Source organism: Gorilla gorilla, chromosome 4 (genome assembly GCF_029281585.2).
Source record: "Gorilla gorilla gorilla isolate KB3781 chromosome 4, NHGRI_mGorGor1-v2.1_pri, whole genome shotgun sequence".
Classification (NCBI taxonomy): domain Eukaryota; kingdom Metazoa; phylum Chordata; class Mammalia; order Primates; family Hominidae; genus Gorilla; species Gorilla gorilla.
In genome coordinates this window covers 153,706,497-153,719,483 of record NC_073228.2, presented here as the reverse complement: position 1 = coordinate 153,719,483, position 12,987 = coordinate 153,706,497, and the positions used below count along the sequence as shown (strand labels likewise).

Below are 12,987 nucleotides of genomic sequence, written 5' to 3'. Positions count from 1 at the left end.
TTTGTCTGTGTCCCCTCCCTTTCTATTTTCTGTTGTACCCACCTATGTAATAATACCTGCCTTGCCTTTCTATGAGTGGGACACTCCCTTAAGAGTTTACCTTTGAACTCTTTCTACCTACTTTCTTTACCCGCACCCTTCCACTCCTTTTTTTTTTTTTTGATATAGAGTCTCGATCTGTCGCCCAGGCTAGAGTGCAGTGGCGTGATCTCAGCTCCCTGCAACCTCCGCCTCCCGAGTTCAAGCGATTCTCCTGCCTCAGCCTCCCGCGTAGCTGGGATCACAGGTGCATGCCATCATGCCCAGCTAATTTTTGTATTTTTAGTAGAGACAGGGTTTCACCATGTTGGCCAGGCTGGTCTTGAACTCCAGACTGCAAGTGATCCACCCACCTCAGCCTCCCAAAGGGCTGGGATTACTGGCGTGAGCCACGGCACCTGGCCCTTTCCAAGCCTTAATGCAAGGCCTCTTTGCTACAGCTGTTCACAGTTCTCTTTACACCATATGTTTTCTTTTTTCACCTTTTAAATTTTTTGGGTGAGAGTTTCTGCCAGGTGAGGAAATGGCCTAGAAGAGAAAGAAATCTATTAGTATTAAACAAAACTCCTAAATCAGAAAAGCTAACTGACTGATAGAAAAATGGAGTATATTGCCTCCAATGGAGCAAAAAGTGATTCTTGAGGTAGGAGAGCAAATCTTAGCTATTACAATGGCCTGTGGTTCTCCAAACAGATGGACAGTGTATCTGTGGTATTAAAAGCTCATCGTGGGGCAATTACTGAAAAAGTATCTAAAAAGGCTCGTTGGCAGTTGGGGCAGGGAACAATGATGAGAAAAAAAGTTGAGAAACACTTCTCTACAGTAGACAAGAGCAAAGGGACTCTGAAGATGTGATGAGATTTAAACGAAATTGATGTTTGTACAGTCCCTGGAACAGTGCTTGATACAGAAGAAAACCCAGTACACATTCCTTATGCATATACCATGTTCAGACACTATACTTAGATTTCTCCAACCACAATCTCATTTAATCTTACACCTGTTTTGTGAGTAAGGTACGATTATCATTACAGACAGGGAAATGGAGGCTCCGAGAGGTTGGTGTAGTTGCCCAGTGTCCAACCTCTGATCACGGACAGAGGCAGGATCTAACCCTGTCTGATTTCAAAGCCCAACCCCTGGATGCAATGGGGGTGAGCCCTTTCCTCACAATGAGATAAAGTCACCTACTAGTGGGGGTGGAGAAAGGTGAGAGAGATGGAATTAACCAGTACATGAAGTCTTAAATGGCCCTGGACTGATAGAGGGTGTCCTGTGTGCCCAGGGCCATGATGATGACCGCCTGTGATCTCTCAGCCATCACCAAACCCTGGGAGGTGCAGAGCCAGGTATGAACTCCTGCTGACCCAAGAGGAGGGGCATCCCAGTACTGGGGGCATCAGGTCATGAGGCTTGGACTCTCTCAGCCCAGCTCCAGAACCAGCTCACCTGTGTCCCATCCTCCTCTACCAAGACATGGGAATCATTTTACATCTCTCCAGTGATGACAGCAAAAGTGAGGGTGGCAGGGCAGGGATGGGTTTATCCTTTTTGTTGATTTGGAATTGCAAGTGGGGTGGGAGCAGGGGTAGGGGATTGGGCTGGGGCTCTGACTCTGCGTGTGTGAGGGTCCGTCTGTTGCAGGTAGCTCTGCTGGTGGCTGCCGAATTCTGGGAACAAGGTGACCTGGAGCGCACGGTGCTGCAACAGAATCCCATTGTGAGTAGACAGGGGATGTCAGCCTGACGTTAGGTGCGTGTGCTCCATCCTGACCTAGACATGACCTCGCCATGATGGAGAGATGTGTGACTTTACCATAAAGATGACCTTTTCCTAATGCAGTGGTTCTAAAAATGTGGTCTCCAGGCCACTGTCAACCTCATTACTTGAGAACATGTTAGGTATGTATATTCACAAGCCTCACCTAGGTCTACCCAACCAGAAGCTCTGGGGGTGGGCCCCTGCAATGAGTGCTCTAACTAGTAAGCCCTCCTAAAGTTTGGGAAATGTGTCCTTAGCTCACTCAACCCTAGAGGTTGGCAAGTGGACTCCAACACTTAGATTGCCCTTTCAATTTCAAAGGTCTAGAAGTCCATCCACCTCCCCTGACCCTAATCTAACAGCACAGAGTGAGCAAGTTGTGCACCTATCAACATTGAAAGTTAACTTGGCTGAAACAGTCAGCCAGCTTTCCATGGAGATGCGGAGTTGGGGAGATGGGAAGAGCAGCCCGAAGTTTCCCTGAAGTCCCTGGAGGCAAAGCTGGGAAGTAAAGCAGGGTTTGGAAAGGATGGGTAAAAGAGAGAGACATTGTGGGGACAGACCGTTGACACCTGGATAGGCTAAACCTGTGAGAGTGTGCTAAGGATGCAGAGGCCACCACGGCAGGCTTAGGCAGGAGCCGAGGGAAAGTAGAAGGCTGGGAGGAGCAGGTCCTGTCATGAAGAAACACGTGAAGGGCCCCACGGGCTTTGTCGTTCTCACTCTCTCTTTGTAATATTTTCAAATATATTGAGAATAGTGTACTCTAGTGCCCATCAGCTAGAGGCAACAATTAGCACCAGTCTGCCATTCTTGTTTTATCTATTCCTGCCAGTGCATTTTTTTGCTTTTGGTTGCAGTATTTTAAAGTAAATCTCAGACACTATAATCTCTTCCATAAATACTTTAGTACGTATCTCTATGAGACAAGAGCTTGATATGGACAAAATCATAAACACAACCATAATACCATTAACACACTCACAAAATTCATATACTTCAGTATCATCTAATCTCCAATTTGTTCATTTTTCTTGATTAAGAAAGAGAATTCAGTTGATTTGTTCAAATCAGGATCTAATCAAGGAGCATACTGCCTCTGGTTTTAATGTCTCTTAAGTCTCTTTTAATCTGTAGCAGGCCCTGCCATCCCTCCCACCCTCTGGCCTTTTTCTGGTATGCCATTTATTTGCTGAAGACAGTGTGTCTTTTTTTTTGTGCAGTTTCCCACATTCTGGATTTGGTTGGTTACACCCTCATGGTGTTCTTTAACATGTTTCTCTATTCTCCTATTTCCTGCAAAATGCTCATCAGGTCTGGAAACATGATGAGTTTACAGTTTGATTTTAGTAAGAATGCTTCATAGATAGGGTGGGTTTCTCTTACTGTCCAGTGCAATTAACTCTTTCTCCCCCATGACAGCCCATGATGGACAGAAACAAAGCAGATGAACTCCCTAAGCTTCAAGTCGGCTTCATTGATTTTGTTTGTACCTTCGTCTACAAGGTAGGCCCTTGGCTTCCTCAGCCTCAACAAGATGTCTTTGATAAACTTGGGATTTCCAGACAACAGCAGGAATAATAAACCCTAGCAGGTGACCAGTGGGTGATACTTTACAAAGCGCTTCTCATCTCTAATGGCATTCGATTCTCAGGACAGCTCTATGGGTCTCATGTGATTGCAGCTCCAGGCTCCAGCGTAGGGTACATCCTAGTTGCTTAATACATAATTGTGGGGCAAATGACTAAGCATGGATTCACAGAGGAAGGGGAAACATAGTAGACATATGTCCTTCTAAGTTCCCTAGCTGATGGAAACATCATAGGCCAAAAGTAATTGTGAAAAGATAATCTGGACTTTCTCTTTGAGCTCTTATTCAAAGTTAGTCTCCCTCTTGAGAAACCCATTGCTCCCAACTTTCTGTTAATCTGTGCCACCATCCACCTCTGACTTTTAATTTTTATTTTGGCCATGTTACACATGAGAAGACAAAAGTCAGAGATGCAAAGTGACAGGGCCAGTGTCACTGGACTTAGCCATAAGGCAGGATTTAGCCCAGTTCTCTTTATGCTGTGTGAGCTGCAGCCCTTTGCTAGGAAGAAGTGCAAATTTTCTAGAAGGCAACAAGAGCATCTGAGATATAACTCAGACTAACTGGGGTGCTCTGACCCACAGGACACAGTGGCTGATGCTTGCCACTATCATCAGTAATATTTCTTTTTTTCCATTGAGGACATGAGTTTTTTGCTGTTTTTTTTTTTTTTTTTCTTCGAGACAGGGTCTCATTCTGTCACCCAGGCTGGAGTACAGAGGCACCATCATAGCTTACAGCAGCCTTGACCTCCCAGGCCCAAATGATCCTCCCACCTCAGCCTTCTGAGTAGCTGGGACCACAGGTGCACACCACCACATCCAGCTAATTTTTTTTTTTCTTTTTGAGACAGAATCTCACTCTGTCACCCAGGTTGGAATGCAGTGGTGCGATCTCAGCTCACTGCAACCTCTACCTCCCAGGTTCAAGAAATTCTCCTGCCTCAGTCTCCCAAGCAGCTGGGACTTCAGGCATGTGCCACCACACCCGGCTAATTTTTGTATTTTTAGTAGAGACGGGATTTTGCCTTGTTGGCCAGGATGGTCTCAAACTCCTGGCCTCAAACGATCCACCCGCCTCGGCCTCCCAAAGTGCTGGGATTACAGGCATGAGCCATGGTGCCCAGCTGAGGGAACGAGTTTTAATCATCAGGAATATTATTAAATAAGGGAGACTGGGCTAAGTGCTTTATATATGTTATCAAAACCACACTGTGGGGTAGGTATTATTACTGTCCTGATTTAATGGCTGAAGGTAAGCTCTGGTAGTGATCCGCCCAAGATCGCAGTTTGTGGCAGAGCCTGGACCAGAACCCAGGCATCTCTGAACACAGTCGGCTCTGGCACTTCGCAGCGGGCCCTGGATTTGCTGTTCTTACACTGGGCAAATCCACTCCATCAATCTGCATCTCAATTTCCTTACCTAAAGATGTAGAAGTGATGAATCTTATTTTCCTACCTCACAGGAATTTGAGGACCAGAGGAGATAAATTGCTCATAAAGTATAGTGTGCTATGCTCAAAGAGCTGTAAGAGCCTTTAAGAATCATCTTCTAGGCGGCTCATGCCTGTAATCCCAGCACTTTGGGAGGCCAAGGCAGGTGGATCATTTGAGGTCAGGAGTTCGAGACCAGCCTGACCAAAATGGTGAAACCCCATCTCTACTAAATCCAAAAAAAAAAATTAGCTGGGTTGGTGGTGCATGCCTGTAATCCCAGCTACTTGGGAGGCTGAGGCAGGAGAATCACTTGAACCTGGGAGGCGGAGGTTGCAGCAAGCCGAGATTGCACCACTGCACTCTAGCCTGGTCAACAGAGCAAAACTCAGTTTCAAAAAAAAAAAAATCATCTTCTCAACATCCCGATTTCACTCAGAAAATATTTACTGAGTATCCTTGTGTCCCAGACCTTGTGCTAGGCCAGGGCCACCCCAGGGAATGAGGCTGCCAATGTCCCTGCCCTCTCCAGGTTCTCAGCCTCTTGGGGAGACAAGCAAAGGGAGTCATGACAAGGAAGCAAGATGTGGTAAGAGAGGGCTTTGGGAGCTTCCAATGGGGGACTCCACTAGGGGGCCAGAAGAGGCTTCTTGGAGGAAGTGACATATAAGTGGAGGCCTCAAGGAAGAAAAGGGGAGGTTAGAGTGTTCCAGCAAAGTGAACAGCTTGGGTTGAGCATGGTGGCTCATGCCTGTAATCCCAGCACTTTGAGAAGCCAAGGCAGAAGGATCACTTGAGGCCAGGAGCTTGAGACCAGCCTAGGCAACACAGGGATACCCTGTATCTACAAAAATAAAAAAAATTACCTGGGTGTGGTGGCATGAGCCTGTAGTTCCAGCTACTTGGGAGGCTGAGGTGGGAGGATGGGTTGAGCCCAGGAGTTTGAGGCTGCAGTGAGCTATGTTTGTGCCACTGCACTCCAACCTGGATGACAGTGAGGCCCTGTCTTGGAAAGAAAAAAAAAAGAAAAGAGCAGCTTGTGTGAGGCCCACAGAATGGAGGACACACTCCAGGAACTAAGAGATTTGGATTGCTTGGAGAATGCAAGATGGTCAAGGGCAGGAGGACACTGGGTCATGGAGTTTGAAAGCCATAGTAAGGGGTTTTCACTTCATGCTGAAGGACAGGGGCGCCACAGGAGGCTTCTAAGCAGGTGAGGCACGGGCTGGTGTAGACCGGAGGCCCTGCAGTATCAGCACGGTGGCAGGAGGCCTGCTACTCCGAAGCAGCTCATTCCAGTGTTGGATGTTTCCAGCTGTGCCACCCGCTTGAGCCCAGACCCTGGGGCCTGGCCCTTGCACCAGAGGCACATACTCTCTCTTCTAGGAATTCTCCCGTTTCCACGAGGAGATCACCCCAATGTTGGACGGGATCACCAACAATCGCAAGGAGTGGAAGGCGCTTGCTGATGAGTACGATGCCAAGATGAAGGTGCAGGAGGAGAAGAAGCAGAAACAGCAGTCGGCCAAGTCAGGTTTGTGGAAGGGGGAAGCAGGGACTCCCACCACCCCACTCCCTGAGCACTCAGTGTCTGCGTCCTGCCTCAGAGGCTCATACACGGAGTCTCATTCAGGCCTCCTGATGGCCAATACTGTCCCCATTCTGTGTGTGAGAGCACCAAGGCTGGAAGAGACCAAGTCACACAGTAAGAGACAGAGCCCGGTTCCCAAGATTGAGGCTGAGGAACGATCCAGGCCTCCCAGCAAGTGCCCCCGCAACCAACATAGCACAGACTCTGATTTTAGGGCTGTGGACATATGTCCCTACCCTGGGACAAAGGAGAAGATCTATAATTATTGGTTGGAAGGAATTTTATTTTTATTTATTTATTTATTTTTTGAGCCGGAGTCTCACTCTGTCTCCCAGGCTGGAGAGCAGAGGCACGATCTCCACTCACTGCAACCTCTACCTCCCAGGTTCAAGCAATTCTACCGCCTCAGCTTCCTGAGTAGCTGGGATTACAGGCACCCAGTGCCACGCCTGGCTAATTTTTGTATTTTAGTAGAGATGGCGTTTCACCATGTTGGCCAGGCTGGTCTCGAACTCCTGACCTCAGGTGATCCACCCGCCTCGGCCTCTCAGAGTGTCGGGATTACAGGCATAAACCACCGCGTCCGGACTTGGAAGGAATTTGAGGCCCTATTTCCAGCCTTCTGTCTGATGTTTGAATCCTATCTATACCATCATGAGCTTATGCTTGTATACCACCAGTGACAGAGGTCTCACTATCTTATATGACATCCTCATTCAGTACCACTATTAGAAAGGTCTTCCTAGAACTCAAATTGTTCTCCTTGTTGAAGCTTCCACTTAGTGGTCATGGTTCTGCCTTCAGAATCAAATGGGATTTGTTTGTTCTAACTCTTTACTACTGACAGCACTGCCCCTCCCCCAAGTCATTTCTTTTACTGGTTGTGTGATCTGTTTCCTCACAGGACATGGCATCTTGTCCCTGCCTCACCCTGACTGCCCTCCTTTGCACACCCATCCCTCTTCACCCATGGCTCTTACACATGGAAAATGTCAGGGCCTCAGCTCTGCTCTGGGCAGCATGGGTTGATTCTAAATGGGCAGCTGCAAATGTAGGGGCCACTTACAGTTTTGTAGTTTATGCTTTGCACAACTCCAGGGAGTGTCCTGTACATCACAGATGTGTATAGCTATTTTGATTTTCCAGAAAAATGGCAGTGAGGTATCCTGGGAAATAAGTGCATTTTTCTAATTTGTACAAATTGTCTTTTGGGCAAGTAGTAAATCAGTGCAAATTTGTGGCCTTCAGATAAAAAAATACACATTTGGCTTACATTTTTTTCTCCTTTTTTTTTCTTATAGCTAGAGAATCAGTACCAACATTTTTTTAAATGTGAATTTTTGGGCCACATTTTAAAATTGGAATATTTAAGATTTAAAAAATCCAGATTTACAGCCTTTTTTTCTTTCTTTTTTGGAGATAGAGTCTTGCTTTGTCGCCCAGGCTGGAGTGCAGTGGCGCAATCATAGCTCACTGCAGCCTCAAATTCCTGGCCTCAAGCGATCCTCCCACCTCAGCTTCCCTAGCAGCTGGGACTTCAGGTGTATGCAACCATGCCTGGCCAATTTTTGTATTTTTTTGTAGAAACCAGGTCTTGCTATGTTGCCCAGGTTGGCCTCCAACTCCTGGGCTCAAGTGATTTTCCTGCCTCAGCCTCCTGAAGTGTTGGGATTACAGGCATGAGCCCTGTGCCTGGCCCAGCTTTTCTTTTTAAAAGAGTAAAAAGGTAAGATCTGGCCACACCAGTCTGTCATTTTTGCATGACAACAACTGGCTGAAGCCGAGTGGCAACTGCCCCCTTTAGATGAGACAGAGGCTGTCTCTAGTTTGTCATGTTCACTGCTCCCCTAGTCTCCCAGACATTGGTGCCGAGTACTGGTTCTCACTTATCATCATCCTCGTGCTGCTATTTTTCTTAGAGAAATGTTCTCAGTTTCCATGATTCTCCTCACACCTGGTTTGCCTTCTGCATGTGTTGTTATCTGTTGGCCACTGAAAGCCTTTGAGTTTGCAACTCTTGGTCCAAATTAGGTCAAAGGGGAAGCCCACTGCAGCCTCTTGTCACCTGGTGTGTTCTTTTTCCTGTTTCATTGCAGCAGCTGCAGGAAATCAGCCAGGGGGAAACCCCAGCCCAGGGGGTGCAACTACATCCAAGTCCTGCTGCATCCAGTAACACCACTGGGGATCTGCTGGCTGGACGGCACCACCCTTTCCTGGCAAGAGATGACTCAAGCCAGTGGAAGACCACACACCTTGAGAAGTAGAAGAGTCATAGGATTTGAAAGCTGTTAGAGAATTTAGCTTCCAGGACTGTTCAATCTTTTGGTTTCCCTGGGCCACATTGGAAGAAGAATTGTCTTGGGTCACACATAAAATACAGTAACACTAATGACAGCTGTTGAACTTAAAAAAAAATCGCAAAAAAAAAATTCATAATGTTTTAAGAAAGTTTATGAATTTGTGTTGGGCCGCATTCAAAGCCGTCCTGGGCTGCATGTGGCCCACGGGCCGTGGGTTGAACAAGCTTGGCTTATACCTTATCCAGTGGCTTTTAAACATTCTTTTAGTCTTGAGAACTGCCTATTGAGCTAAAACCAATATTCTAGCTTTCATAGACATCAATTAAACATTTAATTACATTTAATTAATGCCAGATTCACTGGCTTGCTTAGAATCATTTTTGTTCTTATACTTTCAGTTAATGTATTGTAAAAATTTTCAATCATTTTCAAAAGTAGAGAATTGTACGTTGAATCCCCACATACCCATCACCCAGATTCCAATATCAAGATTTTACTACATGCATTTCGTCTGTCCTTTTTACATTTCCTTTTCAATTTTTTTTCTTACCTGAAGTGTTTAAAGGCAAATCCTGGCCAGGCGTGGTGGCTCACACCTGTAATCCTAGCACTTCAGGAGGCTGAGTTGGGCAGATTGCATGAGCCCAGGAGTTTGAGACCAACCTGGGCAAAATGGCAAAACCCTGTCTCTACAAAAAATACAAAAATTAGCACTCACCTGTAGTCTCAGCTACTTGGGAGGCAGAGGTGAGAGGATCTCTTGAACCCAGGAGGCGGAAGTTGCAGTGAGCTGAGATCATGCTACTGCACTACAGCTTGGGCGACCGAGCGAGACTCTGACTCAAACAAAAGCAAAAGAAAAGGCAAATCCCAAACATATCATTTCACACCTCTACTAACTCATGTTTAAAGAAATAAGGATGTTTTCTAACATAACCACATCACTGGCCCATGCAACCAATGCCTGCCTAATACCCAGCTGTGATGTATGCTTTGATGGGCTGCACAGACCCCAAGCTTCAGCAAAGGACTTGGGACCCCACCAGCTTTGAGTGCTGTTGACAGACCCTTAGTATCAACCCCATCAGGTGTTGCTGCAGCCTTTCCCAGGGTGGCCTACACCCAATGACTGATCCATGCCAGGTGGAGAGGCCTGGCCATCTTGGCTGAGCATGGGATAACTGTGCAGGGCTGTTCTAGCTCCAGGACTCCTCGTGGGGTCCACTAAGTCTGTCGCTGGGCTCACATCACAACTCGACTTCTCCCTCTGCCCACTCCTATTTCCTTCCCTTCCCCAAGCATCGGTCCCCAGGGCACTGCTGCAGACTAAGTCCATTTTAGAGTCTGCTTTCTGGGACACCCAACTTGTGATGCCAGCCCTTAATCAACCTTCCTTCATTCTCATGAACGTTTTCAATGGTTGGCTTGCCTGAATCTGATCCAAACAATTTCACATATTGAATTTAGTTGTTTCTTTTTGTTGATTTTTAGAAAAAAGAAGATGTACTTTTTATTCTTGGATTTTTCATTGATTTCACAGAGTATAAATTAAGTCAGATTATTCTCAATTTCAGAACTTCTGTTTCTTAAATTAGCAGGCATTCTGTTGGTTTAAAAAGATAGATGTGGGCCAGGCGCGGTGGCTCACGCCTGTAATTCCAGCACTTTGGGAGGCCAAGGTGGGTGGATCACCTGAGGTCAGGAGTTCAAGACCAGCCTGGCCAACATGGGTGAAACCCCATCTCTACTAAAAATACAAAAATTAGCTGGGTGTGGTGGTGTGCACCTGTAATCCCAGCTACTCAGGAGGCTGAGGCAGGAGAATTGCTTGAACCTGGGAGGCGAAGGTTGCAGTGAGCTGAGATCACGCCACTGCACTCCAGCCTGGGCAACAAGAGCAAGACTCCATCTCAAAAAAAAAAAAAACAAAACAAAAACAACAACAAAAAAACATGTGGCAGATAGAATTTCTCTTTCTCTCTTTCTATCTTTCATGACAAGGTCTCACTCTGTTGCCCAAGCTGGAGTGCAGTGGTATGATCATAGCTCACTGGAGCCCCAGCTGCCTGGGCTCAAGCAATCCTCCATCTCAGCTTACCAAGCAGCGGTGACCACAGGCATGCACCACCATGCCCAGCTAATTTTTAAAAACCTATCTTTGTAGACATGGGGTCTCATTCTGTTGCCCAGGCTGGCCTCAAACTCCTGACTTCAAGCAATCCTCCTGCCTCGGCCTCCCAAAAGTGTTGGGATTACAGGCGTGAGCCACTGCACCTGGCCAGGACTTATTTCTTTTAAACCGAATCTCAGTATGTTCTGGCAAGTCTGCAATACCTAGCAGAATGCACTGGCCTGATCAGCATTCATACCATAGTAACTGATGTTGAAAACAGCACAAATAAACCAGAAGTTGAAAATGACAGTAACATCCTAAAAATTTGCAAGTCAATTTGTTACACTTGTCCAAATCTTGACTTTTTTTCATTCTCTATTGTTCCCCCCCACCACCAGCTTTATGGAGGTACAATTAGCAAATAAAAAGTATACATATTTAAGGTATACACTGTGATGTTTTGATATACATTGTGAAATGGTTACCATAATTAAGCTAATTAATATATCCATCACCTCACATAGCTATGGTTAAGTTTCTGAAGTCTCTTTTAATCTACAAAGTACTCCTTCCTTTTTTCCATTGTCACCAACTTGCAGAAACAGAGTCAGTTTTCCCACATCCTGTATTTATCTGTTTGTTTCTTTGTGGCCGCATGTAACACATTCCTCTGTCTCATTCTAATAAATGGACATTAGCTCTAGAACTTTTCTTCCTTCCACACCGAATGTTATGCAGAAACTAATATATTAAAACAGTTGCTTTGAGGAGAGGGAGCCACATGGTTTCCCCAAATGGTAAACCACTCATCTACTGTAATCTCTCTTTTTAGACACATGAGGAAATTGAAGGCCAGTGAGAAGATGGGGATGGGCCAAGTTCCTGGCACAGTTCCCTGGCTTCCCTCCAGGAGATGCCCAGGATCACAGAGAACATAGTGTACAGGGCAGCCACATCCTGGTGGCCTCCACAGTAGATCAATCTGGGCTCCTGACGCATGGGCCCTGCTCATGTTTGCAGGTCGTGATGTCAATAGAGAACTGGGTCTGGAACTGGCATCTTTAAACTCCCAGACTAGATGTTCTGCCCTGCTGCAGTGCACACTCTGATAGCAGTGGTCTTTAAGCAGAGGCCTGTCCTAAGAACATCACGTTTGGTGGTTACATGGCAGAGTAGCAAGGAGAAATAAGTGTCACTCAGGAACACACAGGCATTGATGTTGCTGGTCCTGACTCTGCTGCCATGTTTCTGAGTCCCTTCGGCAGGTTCCTTCTGCTCCACTTCCCAGCCTTCCCAATCTGTCAAAAAAAGGTCAAGATCCTTGCAGTGCCTCTCTCAGAGGACTATGGTTAGCACCAAATGAGACTGAGCTGAATGAGGATCGCAGCTGATGCTGATTAAGTACTTACCATGTCCTAGGTACTGTGCACGATCTAATTTCATCCTAACAACAATACGCCAAGGGAGAAACTGTTACCAGCTCCATTTATCACATGGTGAGGAGCAGACTTAGAGAGGTTAGAAAACCTGCCCAAGGACACCTAGCTGATAAGCGGTAGAGCCAAGTTTCAAAGCCAAGCAGCTTAGGCCAGGCGTGGTGGCTCAATGCCTGTAATCCCAGCACTTTGGGAGGCCGAGGTGGATGGATCAACTAAGGTCAGGAGTTTGAGACCAGTCTGGCCAACATGGTGAAACCCTGTCTCTACTAAAAATACAAAAATTAGCTGGGTGTGGTGGCGGGTGCCTGTAATCCCAGCTACTTGGGAGGCTGAGGCAGGAGAATCACTTGAATCCAGGAGGCAGAGGTTCCAGTGAGCCGAGATTGCACCATTGCACTCCAGCTGGGCAACAAGAGCGAGACTCCATCACACACACACACACACAAAAAACCCAAGCAGCTTGACACCAGAACCCCAGAACCCCAGCTTGTAAGCATTTTCCTTGTACCATACTGCTTCTGCAAATCAGGTCTTATTGTTGTTTTTAAAGAACATAAGAACATAAAGGACCTTTGAGTTCAGCTAAGCAAATTGTTTCATATTTGGGAAAACCAGGGACCAAGGAGGTGGTCTGCCCAATTCACACAATACAGAAGTGGCAGAGATGGGTCCCAAAGGCAGGTCTTGAGGCTCTGCATCTGCCATCCTATTCCTTGCACT

The 12,987-nt window shown here is 46.5% G+C and overlaps 1 protein-coding gene across 1 annotated transcript in view; it reads left to right on the top strand.

Annotated features, from left to right (window-relative positions):
• The window catches only part of PDE6A (phosphodiesterase 6A), an 87,581-nt gene extending 76,360 nt beyond the window's left edge, over positions 1-11,221 (top strand). Inside the window, exons 18-22 of the mRNA XM_019026134.4 lie at positions 1,325-1,388; positions 1,684-1,758; positions 3,223-3,306; positions 6,211-6,358; positions 8,512-11,221. Coding sequence (XP_018881679.4) covers positions 1,325-1,388; positions 1,684-1,758; positions 3,223-3,306; positions 6,211-6,358; positions 8,512-8,588 — 448 coding nt within the window. The 3' untranslated portion in view covers positions 8,589-11,221. The remainder of the gene's footprint in view (positions 1-1,324; positions 1,389-1,683; positions 1,759-3,222; positions 3,307-6,210; positions 6,359-8,511) is intronic.
• Positions 11,222-12,987: the final 1,766 nt, after the last annotated feature.